The following is a 26,022-nucleotide window of genomic DNA, read 5'->3' as shown; positions in this document are numbered from 1 at the left end:
CATCCCTATCTATCCCCCCCCCCCTCTCCCAACACTCTATCGCCTATCCGTAACGCTCCTCTATTATACATCTACACGTTTATTCGCGCTCATTCTTAATTCTTGAAAAAGAATAAAAAAGTATGAATTTTCAGCGATAAAATTTCGATTAAGAAGTTCAAAGGTAACACAACCGAGAGCAGACTCTCCTCCCTCCCCCCTTTTTTTTTATTGAATTATATAATAAACATTAATTGGCCTCAAGATCCTATTTTTTTTTTTTTTTTTTTTTTTAAAAAAAAAAAAAAAAAAGGCAAAACCACCTATCTTACTTTCTCGATCGAGCAGTTGATTAGCCATGGCCAGTGAGAAGATTGCATCCAAAGTCGACTTTACTGTCGTTAGCGAGACAGCCGAGGGGAAGCTGGGTTATAGACAAGGGTCTAAACTCAAGTATGAAGAAAATGTACACGAGAGTGATATGGGCGTAGAACAAACTGTTGAAAGCCTGAGCGTCAGGGGTCTATTCGAAGGATTGCTTATGCCAAATACTATGCAGAATCAAAACATTTTATTGCATGGCGATCTAACTTCCACCGCAGTTCCTCAGATACCAAACACATCTGAATACCAGATGAACTTGGAGCAAACGCACAGGCATAAGGAGGTCGGACAAGATTGTAAAGAAAATATCAATCTGATTAGTACACTTCAGCACCCATCGCCTGGATCCCCAATACCTTCACATCCAGGTTCTTCAAAACCTAGCCTGGATTATTACCAAGAAGATGAGAGTAGCTCCCTGGCATCAATGATTCAGCAGGCAACATCAGTTCTATTATCTGAATTGCCATTGCCCTCAAGTCCAGCCTCTCCAAAGCCTGTATCAAGCTCGTACCTTAATGCCAATCAAGAGTACCAACGAGGCCATAGCACTCTGGCTAAATCCCAATTGGCGATATCGATACCATTGCCTGACTCTGCCACGTCTTCTCGGGCTTGCTCACCACATCCAGATACTAATGCCGAAGTGCCTGCATCCCAAACGGCGATTCCTCTATCCTCTTATAATCTGCAACAATCTAGCCAAAAATGCCACCTGAAATGGGCGCAGAGTCCATCAGAAGAGGCTTTTTACCCAACAGAGAACTGCGTGAACATTGAGCAAGAGGTAAAAAAAGACCAGGCTCATTTTTGCGAAAACAAGTCCGAGCGCAACGGCCACAACTGTAACCACAACAATGGTTACCATCTCAAAGTTGAGCCCGCCAGAGACGCGGTAAGAGTACCACAAAATCTAATCAACGACTACAAGTCCCATGACAATGGCAATAATGATAGAGATGGAGGAGAGTATGGAAAAGCTATTGTCCTTGAAAGTGCACATCGTCGGCTTTTTAAGCTGAGTAGCACGCAAAGAAACAAGAAAGAAAACGACGCTGTGAGCAGAGACTTGGTCTCTACAAAATTTAAGAGTTGTCATGAAGGAGTGCTTCAAAAAGCAGTAGTCATTGTCGATCGGAACGAGGCTATGGAGCCAAGCAACAGTAACATCCACCAAAGCCATCAGGGCCACCAATACATAAAATTTACTCCTGGATGGAGCGAGCTTGCCGACCGACTTGGACATAGTGCTGTGATAACAGCAACAGCAACAACAGCAGCAGCAATAGCAGCAGGAGGGATCTCAGACTCCATTTCAACTTCCTCTGTACCATCGTCGCCTTCTTCCGCCGCATCGATGTCACCCATCTTCCCTCCAGCCATGCTGAGCAACCATGACCATCGGCCAAAACAGCGTCCATATTCCCAGTTTCACCCAAAGTTACCAATTCAGCACCCGTATCAGCATCATGACCAGCAAATGAGCCCCAAACAGCAGTCTATGGATCAGCTCCCGCAGAGCCAACACAAGCGTCTAAGGCATTCATGTAGCTTGCCATCAATCCTTTGTACACCAGTGGCACCTCTTTCTCAATCCATTGCTGACCCTCAACAGCCGTTTAAGTCTGGGGAGCCAACTGTGTATGAGCCCAGCGACATAGCTTGGAGCCTAGAGGCATCCATGGTGCAGCAAGGAAGCGATCGAGAGGCACAAAAACTAGAGGATGGAATAACACATATCGGTGATGAGGCTGGCAAAAAACCATCCACATCATTATCATGGGACCCACTGGACAACGGTAAGACCTCCCAAGAGTCTAATCCTGCATCAAATAGTCTAAATGGCCTGCAGGCAAGCGCTGTTATCGCCAAGGCTACCATCACAGCCTCCTCAGCAACGCCACCTTACCCTCAACCCATTACTACTAGCTTTAAGGAAAGGCCTCGTCGCCAGTCGTTACTAACTCCGCGACAGCTGGAGGAAATGAGTCAACGGAATGGGACTTTAGTACCTGCATTGAGTGTCAGCAATGGTGGTAATTCATTTTTAAAAAGAGGAGGTTTTGGCAGCTTCCTTCGTGATCATTCGAAAAAGATTAACAGTAGCAGCATCACTGGTAGCAGTAATGGCAATGATAGCACCAAGAGGGGTAAGAGGGAGAGAAATGACTCAAAAGCAAGCGAGAAAAGTATCCTTGAAACCCTCTCCAGCGTTACAGAACGCTATTCTCAAAAGCGTTCCTTTCTGAAAACAAAACATCAGCAGTGTCAACAGAAGCACCTACAACATCAAAGCAGCAGCCGAGCTACGCCTCGCATCTCGTTCCAGCCGCATTCGATTGAACTATCTACTGAACGGCCGGTGAGCTCAGGACGGCTAGTATTATATATTCCGCGGCTTCCAGGACTAAAATTTCACTTTGTGTCGCTGACACTCCATTTTCGACTCAAAGAATCTATCTCTTGGGCAAAACAAGATTTGGTCACATTTGAGATCGAGAAACAGCATTGGGCCAAGACGTTATGGGAAAAAAAATTAGTGCTTCAATTCCAGGATAAACAAGTTGATGAGGCAGGAGTAATTGAAAGCCCTGGTGGAGTGCTCAAAGAATACTCGCCTGAGGAAAAGCCGGATAGTGACCATTCAACCGCAGAAGCAGCAGCTACAGCGTTCACAGCAACAAAGACAAAGACATCAATAAGGTCAGAAACAACGCCTATGGATGAATGGCGATGGGAATGGCTCTTGCCTATTAGCAAGAACGACGTTCGAGCCGAAAGTTTCGAAGGAAGTATGGGCTTTGTATGGTATGAGCTTGAGGCTAAATGCTTGTTCCGCTGGGATAAGGTGGATAATGAAGGGCGAGTATTGATGCCGGGCGGGCTAAAAGGATCATCATCGCCGTTAGCACCAATAATACGCAAGAATGGTCTCGAATACCCATATCCAACTGGCAAGAAAGTTCCCAGTCGTGGTATCAGCCTGAAGAGGGCATCAGGTGTCGCGCCTTCAGGGTCGAGAAAGCTATTAAAAGGCTTAGGAGGTAAAAAAGAAAAAGAAAAAAAAAAAAAGAACTTGACAGGTTGCTTAGTATGTCTTTATATATATATTGTTTTCGTGTAGAATGCTGATTGCCTTGTCTCTATTATGGCGGGCCTACCTATCATCTAGTTTCGACAAACAAGTCGATTACTCTAGCTTTTGAAAAGCTACGTATTGGAAGCAAGACCAAGATGCCCCAACTTGCAACCGCAGGAGACTTCAATTTGGAATCAGAACATGAAAAGTACGTTAGGAACAGTTTGACGAAATCTAAGAGCGTGAAAGTAATGAACAGAAATGAGGGGATGTTCAAGTCAGATTCTACGCCCTCCGATGAGACTGTAAGTCCGAGTAGAAAGTCTAACCAGGATGATGGCCGCCAGGTTACTACCGCAGCTGCATCTCCAAAAACCTCACAGAGGAATCGTAATAGTGACACTATTACGAACCAATCGCCCTCGTCTCCCATTGCTCCTATTCCATTCCTGATTCGTAAGACTCTCAAGCTGTATTTCAATCGCCCACAGCTCGGCGCGCCGTCTAATAGCTTATATTCCTTGTCTACTCCATCCATGTCCCTTCCAACGCTTCCGAGCACGCGTCGGCTCAAGGCCTTCATCCCGGGTGCTAAAATCCAGGTCCAAATCCAGGTCCCATCCATCATTTCCATTCCTGGGTATGGATATTCATCGCGCTTGGTGCCCTGCCCAAAGACAGGAGGGCTAATATTGATGAAGGGTAAAGACAAAGAAGGCCAGGCTGGGATAGGAGGAGGAGTAGGTTCCCTAGGGGGGCTTGTTAGCAAAATAAACCTCAATGTTTTGTCCCAGCAGCCTCAACAACAGCAGCAGCAGCAACAGCAACAACAGCAACAACAGCAGCCGTCCAGTCATCGGCACCCTGCCAATTTCCAGGTGGCGCTTACAGTCCGTAAGGTCTCAAAGCAGGACATTAACAATGACGATATTCTCAAGAGGCGTTACGAAAGCACGCATATCGATACTGGCGTAACAAAGTTTCCACCAGGAGCAGATACACTAGCAGGTGATGCTTCAATCTTTTCAAATAATACAAACAAAGGTATAGATGCCCAAAGTTCGTCATTGTCGCGAAAGACAGAGCAACAGAGTAAGGAATGGAGGCGAGATATCCGCGTACGCAAGGTCATATGTGAATTTTGGCAAAAGGAAACCTGCAGGTAAAAAAGGAAAACAAAAAAAAAAAAAAAGACTAGAAAAGAAAAGAAAAGAAAAAAAGAAAAAAGCAGTAAAAGCAAGAACTTGAGCGCCAGTGTGTCATTGATTCCCATGCCTAATGGTTTTTTTCTTCAAATATATTAGGATCCCAGCGGATTGCGCCCCATCTCGCACCGTCCGAGACCTGCTAGGCCCCGTGTTTACATATTCGGACAAAGAGGACGACAAAGAGCGACATCGTACTGGTGGTGGTATTACTGCAATGGCAACAGCAGGCGCAGCAGCTGCACAGCAACAAGCACAGGAGCAGCACGCAGAACAGGGTGCTAATGTTCTTTTGGATCCTACCATTACATCACCGAAAGATCATCTTTTGCAGTTACAAGGCGGGACAGATAGTAACGCTGCAGAAGCATTGCCATCTGGCTTGAAGAGTGGACAAAGAATCTCAGCCAGGCCCATAATAGCTTCTCCCCCTCTTCGGCCATCACATTCGCCGCCGGGGGACTGCGTCGGAGGACAGCAACAGCAGCAACGACAAGAGTCTTCAAATGATAAATCATTTACATTGCTGATCCCTGTCCCTCTAAACTGCCCCAAACTTCGCCAGACATTTATTTGGCCATCATCAGAGGTCTCTGCTAGCAGAGGCTATAATGATCATGCGATGAAGAGGAATTACTTTCAAACCATGGATTCTTCAGGGTTGGGATCCGAGACAGATTATCCTTCTCAGTCAAGCACAAATGACATAACTGGATCACAACCCGGAAACGATTATAGGAATAGAACAGCTGGCGGCGGCGGCAGCAGCAGCACAATGAACTATATTGGCCCGGCAAACAGCGGTACACCTGTCAAAGTAAGGATTGAAGTCAAACACTACCTCACATTTCGATTATCAATAGACGTACATGAGTTTGAAGGAGAATATGAGCAAGAGGATGAGGATGAAGAGGACGACCATGAAAGCAATGGGTTTGAGGCAGAGATTAGACAGGGACAGCAGATCCTACAACAGGCACGGGATCGATGGGGTGCTACAACTAGCTACGGACGCGGCGACCTCTCTATTGTCACACATGCATTGCGCCATAACAGCAACAGCATATTCAATGGTACTGCTGCTGTTGCTCATCCCCAACAAACCTCATCCCCCTTGAGCCCTTTGTCAATACCTACCAATAATCTGACTTTGCCCGCGAACAATCAAGACACAAGTATGCTCTCCTTAACTTGTAACTCACCTGCACGCCAGAGCCGAGCTAAAGCGGAACATATACCATTAGGGCTTCCTCCATTGACTGTAATGCCAAGGACCGCCTCAGGGCCAGGATTACCTTCGCCTATAAACTTTGGTGGCAGCAGCGGGCTTAAAGTCATTGAGGTGGAAACCGGCTTCATGGACGCTATAGACAAAGTGAATGGCCCACATGGATTCGACCCTCCAAGCCCATCCAGAATTGGAGCGATGTTTGACTTTTCTAAAAGGCGTGGTTCGAAAACATCTCTCGGGACACTCAAGAGTAGTAGAAGCGAAGGGACAGGCCATGGTGCTGCTGGGTCGATGCTGAAGCCTGGCCGGCAAGCGGCTAGTGTTATTAGCGAAGGAAGTAGTGGTGTGGATTCGACCACAAGTGTAATACAGTTCAAATCAAGCGGAGAGGGCAGTGGAGGCGGGTTGATGGCGACTATCAAGAAGAAGACATCCGGATCTGGCTTGGCGGGAGCTCATCAACATCAGTCGCAACAGCAACAACAGCAAGCAAGTCGTGTCATAATTAAGAAACTTAAGGATTATGTGGTCCGGGTGCCCGTTACAGTAGTGATCCAGGCAGACGAACATGGGAAAGAGGTTAGCGTCCATAAGGTTACTGACGGTACGAACGTACTTACCAGTGGAAACGGACTGCATCATAGCGGGTCCTTGTCTGAAAATGAAGAGGCGGCCAGACACATGGAGACCACAACCGATGTTGTCACTGACTTTTCGCGCGGAGTAAATATGGATCCACTGGCAAGCAGCTGTAGTTTGGACAGTGTTGCGGCTACTGTAGGATCAGACATATCAGGCCAATCAAGTAGGCTTGATGATATTCCTCCACCATCCTCTATGATGTCATGTTCCACCTTATCAGGCCAGAGATATCAAAGAGATCAAGAAGGATATGATGACACGTCTGTAGTAATGTCAAGAACTGTTCCACAACTACATTTACAGACGCGCTATAAAGCCCAATATCCACAGCCCTTGACCTCATCTAAGCGTGTATCATCCTCTGGTTCCTCAACCACCACCGCTATCGGTAGCGCGGCTGCCATAGATGTTTTATGTCGTTTCGCCAAAAGCCGGAAATCTATGAAGGCCAAGGCGCTTATTGAAAGTGAGGACGATCTTCAAGATGATGAAGTTGTAGAGGAAGAAGGTAGGGAGACTGAGGACGAGGAAGAGCCCGATGAAGAAGAAGAACGAGGATATGTAGTAGTGGACGCACAGGAAGATCATGTATCGAGTGAATATACAATATGTTCGCAACTAAGCAGACGCACTGCGGGCGCTGCCTTTGGAGGGGAGCTGGAGGAGACTTTGAGTAAGGTTCGATAGTAGCAGAATAGAATCTTGCAGAAGAATGAATCTGACAGGTAGCAAAAGCCTTTTTTTTTATATATTTGTATGTATATTTCCATACTATTTATTGTGGACAAGGAAAGAAAAAAAAAAAAAAAAAAAAAAAAAAAAAGCCTGCTATTGTTGTTGCACTGATAGACGATCACAAAAAGTTCAAGCGTTCAATACTCATGGACAGTGGAGCCATCCGATGAATCTGATTTACTACGATTGATGTGTTGTGGTTGCTGATGTCGCTGCAGGTTTTGGTACTGTTGACGTTGTCCATGGACAATGAGAGCGAGCTCTCTTAGGCCCTTAAAAGCCATGTATCCAGCCACAAGACAGAGGAACATAAAGACTGTCAGGACGACGATTGTTCCAAGGACAAAAAGCAAGATAGCTCCAGCGATTGTAACTACGATGGATTGGATAATGATGACGATAACAGCTGCTATGCCGGCCAGGAAACCCAAGGACGCGCCTGTGACACAAGCGAAAACTAGGATAGGGCCCGCAGAGAATAAAATGATCGCGGATAGAAGTGCCTAAGAAAGAAAGGAAAAAAAGAAAAAAGATCAAATAATGAGCCATGTAGATCAGTTGTTTCCTATATCCTGTATTCATATTAATGTATACACGCAGTTGGGAATTACCGTTAGTAGTGGATACATCTCCGCATAGCGAAGATAAGCTTGCCAAGAGCGGTGTGCAACGGCGTTTATTCTTTTTTTTTTTTTTTTTTTTTTTTAGCAAAAAGAAAAGATATGTGGGTGGGATATATGAGCCGGGTTAGTAGGGTATTCTTGTTTTGTCAGATAAATGGAATGGAGTTCAATATCATGCTTGCATTATCACTATCGTTATCACTTACTTGTCACGAAGGGGACGCGTAGTGGAAATAGTCTCGAGGACAAGAGCTGTGATCACTTGGCGGATATTCACTAATGATGGCCAGCGATCAGCTGCATCCCTACCCTCGGTGCCAACGCTTGCATCTGTCTCTTTTCTTCCTCCTTTCTCTGCTCCTGCTCCTGCTGCTGTTGGTGCTCCAGAGCTTGGTTTATTGGTAGAGCCCCCAGCGTATATAAAGGTGGATGGTACATCCTCCATTGGGCGAACCGAGATTGGGCCTCTTTGGTCAAGTTGTTGTGTCATTGTGGAGGAAAATTGAGAGCTATTGAATCAGAGTGCAATGTACAACGGAAGGGGATGTGAATAAACCAAGAATGAATGAATGAATGAATGAATGAATAAACGAATGAATGTGTGTAAAAGAGAAAGAGAGAGAAAAGTGAAAAGAAACAAAAAAAGAAATTAGACTATCAGTATGCGGGTTTATCTTTCCACATCACTTGCCTATCCAAACGCCCTACTGTGTTGAAATGTAATGAAATAATGAAATGAAATAATTCTCTTGGGTGCACGGGGCACTCTTTTTTCTCACATTCATCTGGTTCACCTGCACGTGTCAACTGCACTGCACAAACCAAACACTGTAGCCATTTTGTATGCTTTCAGGCTTTGATTGAGTCCATTGTCAACATCGTTTGGGGCTAGGAACCGAACATGCCACTGGATATGATATGTTTATATCAGTGCCCTTTGCCATGTGGCATTAAAGTTGAAGCATGCCTTTTTTTGTTTGTCCCTCATGTTTCTTTTACACAAAAGAAACTTTTCCCCACACACACACACACACACATTTATAATTGAATACATACATAATATCAATATCATACATGTATATAATGTGTACTGCCATGCTCATTCTCATACTCATGATTATGATCAAGGAGAGATAAACCCGGATTAAAAATCTCCTTTGATTCACAGGCCACATGGCTGACATGTTTAATTCATGATTCATTATAGATTGTTACTAAACTTTTAACGTTAACAACAGGCGCAGCAACTTCTCTCCTCATTCCCATATTCCATCCATCAATCATAAGCGTGCTGCATTGTGTATCATAAACGAGTAACTCGGGTCCTGACTTTTTTTTGTTTTTTTGTTTGCGCTCTTTGTGTTATTTGGTCTATCTCGATATATTCAGAACCTATAGAGCTATTCACTAACAATTAGATAAACAGGTAAATATATAATATCATTAAAATCCTCCGCAGTCTTCTCTTCATTAAAGATCTCTTGATAAACGTCCTCATCTGGCGTATATTCTTGTACCTGGCTTCTCTGCTCATACCAATTTTCGCACCTTCTTCCATATGGAGTAAAAGACTCTACATGGAATCCAAGAAAACAAACTGAGAAGCCATTTCTTCAGTAAAAGAGACGTCATTATCGTCCTTACTCTTGCAGCAATTATGTTTTTTACGATGACTCAGATCTTCTCAATAAGTTGGATATACCATTGCAGAAAGACGACGATCTCTACTTCGGGCTGCGTGTTAAAGGAATTGCTATTAGCTTATCACATTATAAGTCAACATTACTGTATTGTATCACCTATAAACATAAGCAGAATGCATACCAAACTCAGCATCAAGTTTCCAAGTAAAATCCTTGTATGTCATATTAAGTTGGTCAACAGCATTACGCTTAACACTGTCCATAAGTTCCTTATTGAACCGAGCATCATCCTGCTCTATCTCATTGATTCTTAATTCTCTCCAGAATTGTTCCCGTTCTGACACATCTTTCTTCCATTCCTTATCTAGCCTGGAGTATTCCTGCTCAAGTATAGCACATCCACTATTCTGCAGCGCTCGCAAGATCACGTTCCTCCAATGTGAATCATATTTACGCATGTCTTCAGAATGCACATTGCAAAACTTTAGATAATCCAGATATCTGATTTCATGAGGTCGCTTCAACTGTTTGAAGTAGTCTGCACCAGGTACATGTCCAAGAAACGAAGTCCAGGGTATTATACCGTCAGTGTCCTTAGGAGGATTTGTTGTCATTGTATCTTTTAAAGAAAGCTGCTATTTTCAGGTTGATAGATGAAGTAAAACACTGACAGCTAAATATGTGTTAGTGATTCTCAATTTATCAATTCTCTAATTAGATTAATATAAGGAAGAATAGCTGGAGACCTAGATTCACTGACGTCCTTTGCCAAAGGGTCCCCATATGAATCCGCTCCATGGAAGGTCTAGGACGTTCACAATCATCAGTCCCTTCTGGCATTAAATTAAAGGGAAGTGATGATGGGAATTAAGGAATGCCGCCACATGGTATGCAGCATTGCCTTGCATCCACGCAGAGATCTGAGCCTGAAGAGAAAGGGCGTGATGTTCCGATTTCCAGCACGTGCTGGAAGAAAACAAGCACAAACTTGTCGCTCATACAGCACAAGCTGATTGCCCAAACAGCGCGAACCTGTTCTGAAACAGCACAAACCTTTTCTGAAACAGCACGAACCTGTTCTGAAAACAGCAGAAAAGCACACAGGCTTGTCCTTGAATAAAAAACCCACAATCATCTGCATGCATAACAGGCTTCTTCTCTTTTCGCACTTCCATTACCATTCTCATTCAATTCTCAGAGAACCTTCTGCATCATCCCTAAAGACACGCTTAATACCACGAACAGTTGACAGACTAACTTTGTCTCGCAAAGCGGCCATGTACTTTAATAATTCAGCAAATGCTCGGCATCTCTGCCTCTACTTTCTCTTTATTACTAATGTTGACTATATATAGTCAAAGCCAACTTCTACTTCCATAGCTAGGCTTCTATATCTCTATATCTCAAAGATCTTAAAGACCAATAATCATCGTCTGCGATGCCAAGTAACACTGATACGATTGTACTAGATTCTTCTCTTGCCACTCTTTTTGGGTTTAGTAAAAGAAGTCTTGCCCTGGCTTAGCAATGCTGAAGTCTCTATCCCTCAGGCACCATGGTTGTCACTCCGTGGAATATATACTTTATTCTTGAGGCAGATGTTAAGTGTAAGTCATTAAAAATGGTATGAGAAAAAGTTTTTTATCATTTATTTCTTCAACCGGCATGGCGATACGGCATATTCTCATCGGGATACCAAAGTAAAATTTAAACAAAATGCCATGTTAAAGTTGCTCTCTGGCCTATCCAATGTCCTATTAGTTGACTTGTCTTCTAACTCAAGAACGCTCTCATAAAAAAAAGGGGTGAAACGCGCCCGACATCTGCTTGATCAATACATTCTTTGAAATTGATGAGTGGTTTGTAAATCCTCTAGTTGATCCTAGATATTAGCTTCGAGAATTAATAGATGAAGAATTACCACATTGCGATGAGTAATCAGAAAAAAAGCTGCAAAGTCAAAGGAAGATGTCCTTATGTCATCACAACGGCCTGGGCCTCCGTCTGAGCATTAAAATATAGCGAGTTTCATTGATGGAGTCCAAAATATAGAAGCATCTTTCAGAATAAAGCGATTAAAACTTAATATTGCCAATCACTTTATACTACTTTCACAAGTAGTGGACAAAATACAACACTGTTGACGCGCAGTGTAGATAAAAACGCTTAATTTATTTCATTGTAAGTCTAACAAAGTCCGAATCTTCTCAAAGCTGTGACTAAAAATGATGTTGCGCACATTTCGATCACTGAGGTTGGTCCTAAGTGGAGAGAGGACTAGCCCTGCCTTACTGAACAAACGCTCAGACTCAGTTGATGTGGACTGGATACAGAGGTACGAGCGCACGAAGTGGGCAAGATCCCCAACTGAGATATTTTCATCGATGCCATATGGCCTCCAATAGTCCTTAGGCTTATCTTTAAAACGATCGTGATTGTAGTCCGGCGAGCGTACTGTGAAGCGTAGAGCTCTACCGCAAAATTCGAAGAGAAGTAGAGTATCTGATAATCAATGGATTTTTTGTCACTGTATTATTCTCTTTGAATATCTTAAAGGCTTCGCTGCAGAGTTTTTTTGCTTTTATAAACAGACTTTCCCCACTAGCATGCATCGTATCCTTTAAGATATCGAGTGCTACGCAAGCGGGGTTCAGGAATATAGAAATTAGCACGGTATCTGGAATGTCCTCGAGAGGCCACGATTTTTTGATCTGTTCGTCCAGGCTTTGCCATAACTCTCTCGTCTCTTCCGTTCGGAATGTTGTAAGCGCCGGGAGCATGGTGTGGACCCTCAAATAGATTTGCGAAATGGTCGGGTTATCATGTGTGCCTGCCCAGTGTGTAAGCTTGGCAGCCGGCTCCAAGAGCGTGATAATTTCCTGCAGGGTCTCGATCTCTCCCTCGACAAGGAGGTGCCGCCCGAGCTCCGCAGCCTTAAGCTTTTCGTCTTTGGATCCTGCCCTCATTAATTGATAGACCGCTGTAATTGCTTCTGAAACTTCAAGCACCCTTGCTGCCATGTTGAATTTTGAGTTCCATCGCGTGACATTCGTTGTAAGCAGTTTGACCAATTTTTTGTTACTTTTGCTACGCTGATTGTTAAGCATATCCATAGCAAGACTGGAGCTTCTGAAGAAGGTTGAGATCTTTTGGCATTTTTCCATCACCGCCTTAGCTCCAGAACTTCGTTCCAATGCCTTATTGATACACAGCTGTATTACATGGGAAAAACAGGGAAGCCAGGTAATACTCTTCTTTAGATTATAAAGTTGTATGGCTCTTTTTATGTTCGACCCTTGATCCGTTGTTGCACAGATCAAATGCCCTTCCAAATTCCATCTTGCGATTACACCTTCTATAGAACAAATTCCAGGATTAAAAGTGTTATTTACATTGGTCTCAAACAGGCAGTAAACCGACAGAGCTAAAGCAATGATATTCTTACCAAGTTTTTCCAATAGGGCTTCTGCCGATTGAGGGCCTTGGACTCGTTCCATGCCAGTCACAACTGAAGCTGGCTGAAAGTCATGTGTTAGAAAGTGAAATGTTACTCCAAAGAACTTCCTTTGATCACCGCTTGTCCAACTATCCGCTGTGATTGCGCCTTGAATTTTACGATCAGTGATGTATCTCGATTTGCCTCCACATATGCATTACACTTAAATTCATGTTTGATTGGATAGCGTCTGTGCTTGGAATTACGTATAATGGATTAAGTTGCAAACATATTGCCTTGAAAGAATCCGAGCCATTTAAATTGAAGGTCGCTCCGTTGTCGGCGATAAGCCTTAAAAGTAATTTCTCGAAGAACTGTTGTTCATACGGAAGTGGCCTCTTCATAGTCGTAAGAACAAATCCCTCTCTAGCCACTTCGAAGTTCCCCTGTGGTCTAGGGGGCTCATCATCATCATCTTGATCTTTTGACGACTTGACATTCTGGACCATGCCTTGATAGAGGCGAAATTCCTGCACAGCCTCATATATTGTGGAGTGGTTTTTGAGGAGATGATTTTTTTCGTGATCTGCCGCCCCCTGCTTCTTGTACTTTATGCCACACTTTACCCCGAGACTGTTCTTAACCTGGCATTCGAAGAAGCCAGATGCATCTGTACTATAGAAATGTCCAAGGATACTAGACTTGCGTATGCACTTATGTATTGAGACTTGTGCCAAAGGCTTTTGTGAGGCGGGCGCGTCGTCGCACTGTTCGGGCGAAGGTAAAACGCCAAGTTCAAGCGATTCATATAGCGTGTACCGTGTCTCCGATGCTTCATGACTGGCACGTAGGTTAAGTCGACGCTGCTCCAAAGCTTCAGCTTCAGCTGCAAGCAGGGTTGCTTGTGGGTTGTCAAAAGATAAAGGATAGGCTAAATCTCGTGAGATCTGAGGAAGTCCACGAAAAGAGGAGGACGATGAAGATGCCCGAGAGGTCTGGTGCAGAGAGATGGGCAACTTGGACTGAACGCCATGCACATCTCTATGCCGTCCAGAGTACGATGAAGTAACTGAGGAGAGATAAGACCTAGGCTGTGGACTGCGATAATAATGAAAGCTCTCGACCCTTTGTAGCGGTGGTAGTGGGGATTGTCGCGGAGCGCATAATGTGGATGTAGAGGGTGAGCCAAGAACATGAGATGCTGAGATTGAACGTAGGAATGACCTAGGTCTGGCAGGTTGAATAGGCAGTCCCTGATTTGTTGGAGGAGAAGGAGTCTTAGGATATCCTCGTTTGGCTTGGGCAGACCTGATGCTACTGGCGGCGACGCTGGCTTCGCTTCTTGAAGTCACTTGGGGCAACTGGCGTGTTTGCACTTCCTCGAACATAGACCTTGAACGCCCTTCGCGCGTCTTCACGCCCAAGACATTGTATTCTCCGCCAGAATGGTCTATATCGTTGCTTTAGTAAACATCAACTTGCTCTTGTTCGTGTCTGTCCTGACCATGACGCCATATATCACGCTTCGCCTGCGCTTGCCGCTGGGCGCGTCGGTCGATGAGGCTCTCTGACTACAGAAGCATTGACGCGTACGGAAGAAGTCAGTAAAAAGGTTCGAAGCAACGGATATCAAGTATTAACTAGCAACTAAGAGTCAAAGGTATAGACTTACAGGCGATCGCCTTCCAGAAAACCCGCTGTAGTCATCGTCACTCTCGAATTCGCACCTATTCTCGTTGAAAGTAGGGTCTTCGTCTAGATTTTCATTGACTTCCTGGTTGAATGAGTGATATTCATCAAAGTCATCGCTATTTTCTTCGCCATACTCTTCGCCATACTCTTCGCCATACTTCCCCATACTCTTCGCCATGCTCTTTGTCGAACAAGAAATTTTCACTCTTATCATTCATCATTGAATAAAAAAAAGGAATTGTGTTTCAAGGTCAGGCAGACTGATTCAGGAAGATGAATGGAAAGTGGGAGCATGAAGAGAATGAATGAGAACAGAAAAAACTTTATTAAACAAAACAAGAATATGGACAAAAAAAGTTTTATCGCATATTGAGGGTTCTCTCCTCCGCGAGGGGAACAAACTGTTTTTTGTGGATTGAGTAAATGGGCTAAACATGTTTAAAGATTGTTCCCTTTATCTCTTTGCGAAGGCTGTTGCAAGAGAAGAATCTAGTACAATCGTATCAGTGTTACTTGGCATCGCAGACGATGATTATTGGTCTTTAAGATCTTTGAGATATAGAGATATAGAAACCTAGCTATGGAAGTAGAAGTTGGCTTTGACTATATATAGTCAACATTAGTAATAAAGAGAAAGTAGAGGCAGAGATGCCGAGCATTTGCTGAATTATTAAAGTACATGGCCGCTTTGCGAGACAAAGTTAGTCTGTCAACTGTTCGTGGTATTAAGCGTGTCTTTAGGGATGATGCAGAAGGTTCTCTGAGAATTGAATGAGAATGGTAATGGAAGTGCGAAAAGAGAAGAAGCCTGTTATGCATGCAGATGATTGTGGGTTTTTTTATTCAAGGACAAGCCTGTGTGCTTTTCTGCTGTTTTCAGAACAGGTTCGTGCAGAACAGGTTCGCGCTGTTTGGGCAATCAGCTTGTGCTGTATGAGCGACAAGTTTGTGCTTGCTTCCAGCACGTGCTGGAAATCGGAACATCACGCCCTTTCTCTTCAGGCTCAGATCTCTGCATCCACGGAGTCCCTAGTTCGTCCAGCCACAATTTCATCAGTAAAATAATAAAAATTTACTTGCCTCCTATCCTATGATATGGATTAAAATTAAGAGAGGGAGAAAGAGAATTAATTCGAGCAAAGAGTAATGGAGAAAAGTTGATTATGAGAGAAATGAAAAATAAATCGCGTACTGATTTAAAAAGCGAAGTGAAAAAATTCATACGTGACCGAGCTTCCATGATTAACACGTAAAGGTGTGATGGCGATCCCTAGATCATTTCCCAAGATCCCTTATCCTGTAACTGCAGTAAGTCACATGATACATGCCTCAATCGTTTCCTTTTTGGTATATCTAATCAATTACATGTCGCTTACTTAATAAAATTCTTGTAATTGACTATTCTCTAAGCCGCCTATGACCTGAATGGCTGCATTTGAATGAACATGTTGAAAGGATCATTCACAATGAAATCTAATTTTCAATACATCCACAGATTCTAGAGATCAAGCCCTTTCAACTTGGCTTAGGAATAGGGGGAGTCGTAAATAATAGAATTTGCTTAATTGGAGTTTTAAGTAAAAAAAGATGGTTTTCTTTATAAAATTGCAACCAAAAATGGTCGGAATTCAGGATTGGGAAATGTTCATTTTTTTTTAAACCTTTATTGTTTACACTTAAAGTTAAAACCCGACTTGTCAGCACTCACCCCGGACCCTAAGAATAAGAGAAGAGAACGAAGAGGAACATTATGTAGCTATTTTTTTTTTACTTTATGCTTGACTTTCCATTTCTTTTTCTTTTTTTTCGGTATAATCTTCCACCTTTTATATTTTATCTTTCAGCACAAATATCTTATGAGATCGTGTTGATAATGTTGCAAAATAGGCTCCATATCCAGTAACAAGCTGTAAGTACTCCTTTCTGTGTTTTGGGCTCCTTCACTTCAGAAAAGTGTGGTCCTAATACAATAATTATTATTATTATATATATATATATACATACAAGATTCCAATTTTGGATTTGTAGCTGCAAATCTTAATGGGGTAAAAGGTGCAATAAAATTATCAAAGGGGTAGTAATGATTTAAAAAATGCTTACATGTTGAATGTGTCCAATTGCTTAGTCGAAACAGGGCTTTTTTAAAAAAGATTTTGTGTGACATTAAAACGCAGCCATTTTTCTACAGCCTTGCTTGCAAATTTATGAAAAGAGTGGAATCCATCAAGGGCAAAGCTATACATATCCATCTGCGTATGAATACATGTACTGTACACACTTTTATTAATAAATAATATTAATAGCAATAAAAATAAAAACGGTTCATTAATCTGGTAAATGAGTGAATGGGTAACGTTTTGCGTGGGGCAAAAAAAAAAAAAAAAAAAATACGAGAGAGAGAAAGAAGTGAAGGAGTGGGAATAGAAATGAAAAAGAGAGTAAGAGCAAGTTGGGATATCATGCAGCCGCTGCACCAAACATGCAACAGAAGCAAAAGCAAGGACAAAACTCGCCCATATCTCTGCAACAGGAACAGCATTCCTTATCTTGCGCCTCTTGTTGTTGCTTCCGTCGCTGTTGCATCATTTGCTTCTGTTGTTGTTGCATTCGGTTGCGATCGGTATAGTATGCACTAGACTCATACAATGCCAACTCCGGGTCACTGGTTGATCGAGATGGTGGCATTCGACCTCCTTTGCCATCGCGTGTTGATGGTGAATAGCTTGGGGGTGGTGGATTCATGGTCGGTCGCTCTATATAGGGTGGTAGAGGAGATCCTGGTGATGATGAGTATTGGCTATGGAAAGATGATGCCGTAGGCGAATAGATTGGTTGTGAAGATTGGTATCCATTATGCAAGTCTGATTGGCTTCGCGATGAGGGGTATGTCATCTGTTGCGTTGGCATAGGTTGTTGGTTTCGATAGCGACGACCATTGCCGTTACCGCCACCATTGCCGCTATGGCTACTATTATTGCTACGATGAGTCGCATGATGGCGAAGCTGTTGATGGTTTGGACTACTGCTATGGTAGGTGTTATTTCTGCGCGCACCATTTCCACCATTGCTGTATCCTTGACCATGTTGGGACCTGTTACTATGATTGTCACCGTAATCTCCGCTCGGCAGCTGGATAGGTGCTGATTTCAACCCATTGTCATATCCGCGTCCTCCTGAAGCCCCGCCGTTTCCTCGATGTGCCTGTTGATATCCTCCTCTACCGCTCCCATGATCTTGTTGTCTGGGAGAAGAAGGAAATGTTGCAGAAGTAGGGGTGGTTGAAGGGATATAGTCAGTCATAATGGGGGTTGTATCACCATCATACTGACTCTTGTCAATAGGGTTAAGGGAGATGCGTTTGTTGGTCTTGTTGTTGAACATGGTGTAGGATTAAGATCAGGGGAAAAAAAAAAAAAAAGTAATGAGAATATTGTCTGTCAATGCGCATGCGAACACGAGATGCACATGCACGGAGAGAGGTGAGAGAGATACACACAAGGAAAATGAGCGCGACGATGACTAAGTGAACGAAAAAAAAAAAAAAAGCCAAGGACTCTCACAGGAGAATAAAAGCAAGGAGGAAAGAGAGAGTGTTTGAGAGAAGAGAGAGAGAGAGAGAGAGAGAGAGAGAGAGAGAGAGAGAGATTAACGAGGCGATGAGTTTCTTGATATGTAGCAGCAACAGCAGTCAGGCTGGAGTAGCTGGACACTCAGGAACGGATAAATAAGCAAACGAGCAAACGCAATGTGACAATGACCAAGAATGAGATGAAGCAGGATGACAGTTGAAGAAAGATGATGGGCTTTAAAAAAAGTAAAAAAAAAAAAAAAAAAAAAGGGATAGAGAGAAGAAAAAGAGGAATGATAGCTTGTCTTTACAAGGTTATTCCAGAGCAACAGGTGTTGAGCAGGGTTTGAGCGCTTGTAAAAATAGTGTTGAATTGCCCTATCGCTGAATAAAGTACATGGAGGAAACACAAAACGTTGTGGGTTCAGTTACTTTTCTACGGATGTTGGTATGCACTTGGATATATACATTATACCATTTGCTCCTGTTCCTGTTCCCTTGATTGCATTTTTGTGCTGTACACAAACTTTATTTATTCATGTACTCCAGGGCGTTAAACAAGACTAAAATATCGGGGCAATAATGCTATATATTATTACATATATTGTCCGTTTCATTAAAACAACTTCTGGTCTTGGATGAGGGTCAAAAGGATACCGCCAATTAAAAATATATAAAAGTATATATGATATTTGTATTTGTATTTGTATGAAGTGTTGAGAATGGCAAATACTGCAAATACTGCAAATACTGCAAATGCTACAGATGCTACAAATACTGCTGATTAGGGCAGAAAGGTTCGCAGACTAAAGGGCCAACAGGCAAGAAAGGAAAAGGGCTCTCGACCATTCTTTTTTTTTTTTTTTTTTTTTTTCAGCAGAATATTTGGTTTATCATGTCAGATGCAGTTCCAGTCGTGCATATCTGCTTAGGATAATCACAAAAAAAGTAAGAGCAATTAGAATTTTCAAAAAACATCACTTACAAATATATATATATATATACATATAATAATACAGTTATATTTCCATATTCATTTCTCATACAAATCTGAAAAAGAAGCACGCTATATATCAGCTATGCCTGAATTTATTACGATAGCAGAAGCACGCAAACAAATAAGAAAGAAGACAGGGAAGGTGCGGATCAAAATAGCAGTGTTTATGTGGGAATGAATTGATGAGAATGAGGTAGAATGCAACGAGCAAAGAAAAGATAGTGAAGTATAAACTACAACGGAAAAAAATAAGAAAAAGAACAAATAATGTGGAATGTGCCAATTTTGGTTCACTTTGAGCGAGCATCAACTGCTTCCTTGTTTTGCTCCCTTACAGACACTACATCGATATCACTTACTACTACCTCCATATTTTCATCATCACTGTCCTCATTTCTATCTTTTTTCTTTCCTTGCTGCTGTTGAGGATTCGTAGGCGTTGTTGTCTTGGGATCCAATCTCACATGTTGAATTCCAAACGTCAATATAAACATCATCCCCGTCATCGGGATCATCGCCTTGAAAACTGTCTTCATACTATCCAAATAAATCTTTTCCACAATGCCTCGATACTCCGCAGGGATCTCGATAATCTTGTGTGCAGACACTGTGGCTAACTCGGCCCATTCTCTAGGGACGCTCGATGCTTTTAAAGAGTTACTCAGCCGGTTCTGAAAAAGCGCTCCATTGATCGCCACACCAAATCCTGATCCTGTCATTCGGAAAAAACTGAGCAGGGCCGACACTATCGCCAGATCTTTTCGTTCCACAGCTGCTTGTATAGCTATAATTAAGCAAGGAAAAAGTGGACCGATGCCCAAACCACAGATAAAGAGGGTGACCACATGAAACACTTTGCTTGACGTGTTAGCCATCACAAGACAGAGGCCAACACCAATGACTGCAATTCCCGTTCCTAAAAAGAGAGAAGGTTTGAATTTTCCAAATTTGGTAGCCAAGGCCCCAGCTATATTGGATGAAATAAAGATACCAGCCTCGAGCGGGATCATGGTTAACCCAGCTACAGTCGCTGTCTCGTGCTCAATGATCTAGTGACAGAAGAGTCATCCGCCACATGGGTAAGAAGAAGGATTACTGGCAAGGCCGATAAGAAAATATGCATTATAGCAACAGAAGATATATATATATTTAGATTTCTTTACCTGAAAGTAAATGGGCAAGTAAAACGTAAGGGACCAGAAGGTCATTCCCATAAAAACATTGATAGACAGTAATACCACCACATTGCGGTTTCTCCACAAGTATGGTGGGACGATCGGTTGATCCGCACATTTAGCCTCGACATACAAGAATGCTGTGATGGTCGGCAACACCAATGAATACATGACAATCACTAAAGCCGAGTTCCATGGATACAAATTACCCCCAAGATTGGTGGGTAACAATGAAAACACTGCTACTAGTGCCATAAGAAGGGTTCCTGTCCAGTCAATGCTTTTGATCTTGTCCCAGATGGTCCCTCTCGGCCTAGGTAGTTTCAATGTAATCAGCATTATAGGTACAGTCACGACTGCAAGACCCACTTGGATCCAAAAACACCATCGCCAGGAGAGCTTATCTACAAAGGCTCCTCCCAACGCAGGCCCCACCAAGGCTGCAATCGCGAATACGCCTGAAATAAAGCCCTGAAATTTACCACGATCACGAATAGAGACCAAATCTGCAATGATGATATAAGTTAATGAAAAAATACCACCGACTCCAGCACCCGCAACCGCTCGACAGATTAAAAACATATTCATTGATTGGGAGGCTCCTGAGAGGAATGATCCTGTCGCAAAAATGGCAATCGCCACAAGCACCGTGAGTTTGCGGCCAAACACGTTGCTCATCTTTCCATAAAGGCCTAAGTATCATGCATTAGCAAAAGTGTAGGATAATCAAGAACACGGTAGCCATATATACAAATGTATTGTCATAGTTACCTTGAAATGCATTAAATGTGATGACATAACACGTAAATGCCAATTCGATCCGGTTGGATCCTCTAAATTCGGTTCCAATCCTGGGAAGCGCAATTGACGCAATATTGCTATCCAGCGCTGCCATGAACGTAATCAGCGCAACCCTATTAAATATTTGGTTTCAAGGTGAAGTGTATAAAACAGCGTGTGAGTAAAAAAAAAAAAAAACGTGACCTGAGTAGTTCCTCCTCAAACGAGTCTGAGTTTCGGGGCCACGCCTGCCCGAATACAGTGCGAAGGAGGACGTATGAATGTGTGCGTGCGTTGAAACCATAAGGGTTGACGAAGTGGGGATCAGGGTGCGGAAAATATCTTGGTTACAAAGATTCCATGACTCCATGCACAAGCATTGTTTCAGCACCTACTTTGACTCTTTCTCTTTTTCATCTTATTTTTTGTATTTGCTTACCCAAAAAGTGCAGGCAAGAGCCGCCGCATTGGCAAGGTCTCGACAGTTTGCGCAAGGATAGCGTCTGCAGTCTTTTCTCGATTGACAGGCTCTTCACTCTCTGGATCCAGATCTGCTGTTGCATCACCACCCAGGCTATTATTCTTCTCTTTCTTTACATTAAAATCAGTCTTGGTGGCAGAGCCTGGCGCGATGTCAGTGGCCTTTGTTATTACTGTTTCTAATGCCGTTTCATCTTGATCTGAAAAGTTATCAGTAGCTGGGATTGTGGCTTTTGCTTCGCCCACCGTTGGGCTAGACCCTATTAGGACGTGTGGAGTTGAATACAAGAGCTGCTGTTGTTGTGTTTGTTGATGATTATCTGCTTCAATGCTGCTTCTTCTACTTAGGCTATTGAGAATAACGCTGTTGATATTTTTCATCATATGCAAGAAGGTTGCAATGAATGACGACTGTTCAAGTTCACAGAGTCTAAAAAATTGACTGGTTGGTTGAAACAATGGATAAATAGAGTAGCAAGGGAGTAAAAAAGAAAGCAAGAAAGATGATCAAGATTTTAAAGGAAAATAGGTTAAACAATCTCTACTAACTTGGAGAACAGTCCACAGAGTGTTTATTACAAGACATTCTCCCATCAATAATTGGCCAAAGCGTTATTCGGTCATCTCACCTGTTCAGAAGCTAAAAGATATTAGAGACATTGTGCACCGCGACATTACTGCCAACTATATCTTAGTTTTTATTTTTGCTTTTTACTTTTATTATAATTATTAATGCTTTACGTATTTGTTCTCTAATCATCCCAATCCAGCAGATGGTTCGTTGCCTTCTCTAAATCATAGTCATATTTCTCTAGTGCGCTTCGACTTTGCTCCCTTGTGAAGCCCATATTAAGCAACTGCTCAATTAACGAGTTGGCGTTAGGAGGTGCCGGAGCAACAACCTGCTGGTGAGAATGCTGTTGACTTTCATTGTCTGCTCCAATTGGATCACGAGCGGATGTAGGTGGTGGTGGCAGTGGTGGTCGTGGAGGCGTCATTGAGCGGTCCGTTATGGTTACATGTTCCACACCTACGCCTGCACTTCCTGAGGGCTCTGAGGTGATCGAATCCATCCCCGCCCCTCGGAATGGTCGCGCTGGTAGGGGTGGTCGGCTCACAACGGGCTGTCCAGAAGCGGTACCTGTTCCAACACTCGGTGACGCGGTCACAGCCCTGTTGGGTGGTGGGGGCAATGGTGGTGGAGAAGGTGTCGCATTACCAAAACGTGCCTGCTGCTGAGCTGCTGTTAAACCTGTCACATTATGAGGACCGTTGTTACCACCGCTTATACCACCAGTTGAATGACGATGCTGCTGTTGATGATGCTGTAGTGCTTGTTGCTGCTGAGCAATCCCTGTAGGCTTATGCGGAGGCTGAAAGGCTGCAATAGGGGTAGATGAGGAATTAAAAGCCGCTTTGTTGGGTGTGACGCCATAAGAATATTGGCCATGTAACTGTTGATCCATGGGCTGTGGAAAAGATGAACCGAGCTGCTGCTGCTGTTGATGTTGTAGTGGTTGTGTTTGTGGCTGCTGTAGTTGCTGTTGAGGTTGTGTTTGCTGAGGCTGTTGTTGGTACGGGTATGTTTGTATTGGAGGGTGCTGCTGCTGCTGTTGAGGCTGTGGGCGTGCTATATCCTGTGTCTGTGATGAGCTGCTGTGGCCCATTTGCTGCGATATAACGTCTTTCAGAGCCGTCAAGTCATCAACCGGTGCCTCCCAAGGATCTGGAGGACCCAATCCTTGTTCAAACTCACGAAAGTCCAATCGTGTTGCTGCGTTGAATGAAGGTAAAGCAGATTTCTGTCATGTAAAAAAAAAAAAAAAAAAAAAAATTAATAGATTTATCAACAGCCATTGTAACAAATGAAAGCATCAGTTCGATCTGTATTAGACTAACAAATACCTCTGACGACACTGATGACACATCCCTTTCAGTCCAAGCCCTCGGTGCAGTATTTGATGAATCTTCTTCTAAGCAACTGTCACGTAGCATTCCTGTAAGTTCCGACAACGGGACAGCCTGAACAATGACCTCTTCTTCCACAGCCTCTCCACCCGTTTCCTGAACAAAGCCTTGGTTCAAGGATGAATCTGTTCTTTGTAGAGGACTAGTCTGATTCTGCTGCTGTGGAGGAAGCTTCTGCAGCGATTTTTGCTGCTCCGGTAGTAGCTCCTCCTTATAATTATTAGCGTTTGTATCGCTATCATCATTATTTTTGCTGGTCCTCTTGTCAAGCGCATTCTCATCAGTAAGACTATTATCATTCGCTTCAAATTCACTATAGTCAAAGTGGTTTTTCGCACTTTGTCCATTACTAGAATTTGCCTGATGTTGCTTCTGCTGTTGTTGCTGATCCCTGGCCTGTGCTGTAGCTAGTGTTGGAGTTAAAATCCGACGGTCCTCGCTGTCCAAGAATCCGGGCGCAATCTTTCTAGCACGGCTGATTCTTTCTTGTTTTAGTCGTGCTTCTCGTTCTTCAGCGTACTTTTTATATGCGTCCTCTCTAGCCTCCGTGATGGCAGCCTCCTCAGCCACAATGCGTTGGTATTCTTCCACAATCCTGTGCTCCAATGAAAAATCATGATATCTCTATTCAATGAAAAAGTGAGGTTAGCAGAACAGATAGAAGAGACAACTAATGCAATCAATGGGCTGAAATAGTATGGTAAAATCAGCGTAGACAAAATAAAGGAAAGTGAACTTGGCCATACCCGCTGGGTAATGTCATCAGGTAACGGATGCATATCGTATGGAGGCGATATCTAATTTTCGAGCATCAGTTCAAGTAGACGAAAGTAGAGTCAGTGCCAAGTCTCTTTTTTTTTATAAATGTAGCAAGGAGCACAAAGCTAATGAGTGAGGTGGAATAAATCATACAGCTGTTGGTACTTTGAACAGTGGTGAGGCAATCATGGGCACATGTTTAACATCATGGTATGGAGATGCATCTATCGAAATACAGAAAGAAAAAACGCATATTGTTGGCGTTGGTACACCAAGTGCAGAAGTAAGTAATTGAGGTAGCAAGTCCTGAACGAACTACAAAAAAGCAAATTAAAGAACCGCAGGCGATGTGCATGTGCAGGGCGTTGAGCCTTTGTGTCGCGTGTGCGCTTACGATGTTGTGCCATGGTAGGATGGCGTAGTTGCACTGCTGCTCTTTGTAGGTGATAAAAAGGAAGCAAAGAAAAAAAGGAGACAAATGTCAGCCAATGCACGACAGTTGTGACTTAATGACATGAAGAGAATGCCCCAAGTGACGTGACCTTGCAAAAATAACTGCCTTCTCTAATTTTTTGTTCACAATTGACTGGATTGCTTGCAGCTTCGGTGGGGTGTGTTTCACTCTTACTCCAAATGTAAGGAAGAGCTCATTACCCAAGGAAAACAATCCTTATTCAGGAATTTTTAGAAGAGTTCAATGCGCATTTGGCAGAGGCCGTCGAAAATGATGGGGAAATGCTGCTTGGTTTTAGCGCGCTTTTCCAGCTCGTTATCCTGCAAGAACGTCTAAACATTTCTCGTAGAACAATCACCAATCATATTCAGACTCAAAAGACCAACTTGGCCCCAGGCTACGTTGTGTTTGGTCAGTAGAGAGAGTTGGTCGGTGAGTTATCATTCGCTTTGCTGAAAGAAACCAAAGGTCCGACATGTGACTTCAGAGACTTCTCTCCAAAATCGAGCAGGCAACCCCTTTTGGGGAGGTATAGTTACCTTTAAAGCTGGTTGTTGCCAATAAGACGCACCAGAACCATGTGACCCATTGCTATCCATTGACTGATGCGAACACTGTGTCAAAAAGATGAAATGCAGAAATCAAAGGAATGGTTACAGGATTTTCATGAGTCAAGGGCTGATTACCTTTTCATTTTATGCCTTTCCAATTTAAATGGACTGTGGCAATTGGCTCCAGTCTCTACTGTTGGGTTTCCTTAGAGCATTAATACGAATCCAATACTTGTTTGCCATATTGAAGGCCCGTAGCTCTTCCTGCGAATATGCCAAGTAATTCTTATGGGTTTGTTCAGGTAGATGTGCTGGCTGTCTCCGGCGTTCTTGGTGTCGGCATCATCAGCGTGCCACAGCCGCAGCTGTGGAATCTCAAGACAGGCCAAGGCAACATGCTTGCAACAGCTACTATGTGATGTGAAATAAGGACAGGGGCAGCTTGTTATACGACTGAGAGATGGCTTGCTGAAGTTGATAACGACATCGTACTTCACACCAACACTCATGAATGACTTCACACGGAGCAGCCCATTGTTAATCTGCTTGATAGCTTCACTCCCTGTCCAGCCTTACTACGAAGATATTCTTCTGCGATCTTCTTCATGCAAAGTTCAACCTTCTGGACTGGGTTCATTCTC

At 43.2% G+C, this 26,022-nt stretch overlaps 6 protein-coding genes across 6 annotated transcripts; 1 reads left to right on the top strand and 5 right to left on the bottom strand.

Moving 5' to 3' along the window:
* Nucleotides 1-337: 337 nt before the first annotated feature.
* BCR41DRAFT_426257 (hypothetical protein) lies at nucleotides 338-7,207 on the top strand (the record flags this gene model as incomplete). The annotated part of the gene is made up of 3 exons (XM_022030711.1): nucleotides 338-3,407; nucleotides 3,536-4,604; nucleotides 4,747-7,207. 3 exons carry the CDS (start codon nucleotides 338-340, stop codon nucleotides 7,205-7,207), a joined length of 6,600 nt encoding a protein of 2,199 aa, XP_021876161.1.
* Nucleotides 7,208-7,343: 136 nt separating this feature from the next.
* Nucleotides 7,344-8,505, bottom strand: BCR41DRAFT_426256 (hypothetical protein). The gene is made up of 3 exons (XM_022030710.1): nucleotides 8,085-8,505; nucleotides 7,867-7,936; nucleotides 7,344-7,758 (listed from the first exon to the last, which is right to left on the bottom strand). The coding sequence occupies exons 1-3, from the start codon at nucleotides 8,366-8,368 to the stop codon at nucleotides 7,393-7,395; spliced, it is 720 nt and encodes a 239-aa protein (XP_021876160.1). The 5' UTR covers nucleotides 8,369-8,505; the 3' UTR covers nucleotides 7,344-7,392.
* A 1,168-nt stretch (nucleotides 8,506-9,673) lies between these two features.
* BCR41DRAFT_375250 (hypothetical protein) lies at nucleotides 9,674-10,135 on the bottom strand (the record flags this gene model as incomplete). Its single annotated transcript, XM_022026933.1, has 1 exon — nucleotides 9,674-10,135. The coding sequence occupies one exon, from the start codon at nucleotides 10,133-10,135 to the stop codon at nucleotides 9,674-9,676; it is 462 nt and encodes a 153-aa protein (XP_021876159.1).
* Nucleotides 10,136-17,043: 6,908 nt separating this feature from the next.
* Nucleotides 17,044-18,059, bottom strand: BCR41DRAFT_363504 (hypothetical protein). Its single transcript, XM_022025894.1, has one exon. It carries the CDS (start codon nucleotides 18,028-18,030, stop codon nucleotides 17,107-17,109), a length of 924 nt encoding a protein of 307 aa, XP_021876158.1. The 5' UTR covers nucleotides 18,031-18,059; the 3' UTR covers nucleotides 17,044-17,106.
* Nucleotides 18,060-19,346: 1,287 nt separating this feature from the next.
* Nucleotides 19,347-21,287, bottom strand: BCR41DRAFT_414845 (major facilitator superfamily domain-containing protein; the record flags this gene model as incomplete). The annotated part of the gene is made up of 3 exons (XM_022029505.1): nucleotides 19,347-20,263; nucleotides 20,378-21,081; nucleotides 21,161-21,287. The coding sequence occupies 3 exons, from the start codon at nucleotides 21,282-21,284 to the stop codon at nucleotides 19,505-19,507; spliced, it is 1,587 nt and encodes a 528-aa protein (XP_021876157.1). The 3' UTR covers nucleotides 19,347-19,504.
* Nucleotides 21,288-22,326: 1,039 nt separating this feature from the next.
* On the bottom strand, nucleotides 22,327-24,673 carry BCR41DRAFT_210834 (hypothetical protein). Its single transcript, XM_022019960.1, has 4 exons — nucleotides 24,530-24,673; nucleotides 24,364-24,414; nucleotides 23,555-24,241; nucleotides 22,327-23,451 (listed from the first exon to the last, which is right to left on the bottom strand). The coding sequence occupies exons 1-4, from the start codon at nucleotides 24,563-24,565 to the stop codon at nucleotides 22,402-22,404; spliced, it is 1,824 nt and encodes a 607-aa protein (XP_021876156.1). The 5' UTR covers nucleotides 24,566-24,673; the 3' UTR covers nucleotides 22,327-22,401.
* Nucleotides 24,674-26,022: the final 1,349 nt, after the last annotated feature.

This window comes from Lobosporangium transversale (genome assembly GCF_002105155.1).
Source record: "Lobosporangium transversale strain NRRL 3116 chromosome Unknown BCR41scaffold_63, whole genome shotgun sequence".
Lineage (NCBI taxonomy): Eukaryota > Fungi > Mortierellomycota > Mortierellomycetes > Mortierellales > Mortierellaceae > Lobosporangium > Lobosporangium transversale.
Note: the sequence above shows the minus strand (reverse complement) of the source record. Positions and strands in the feature narration are given on the sequence as shown.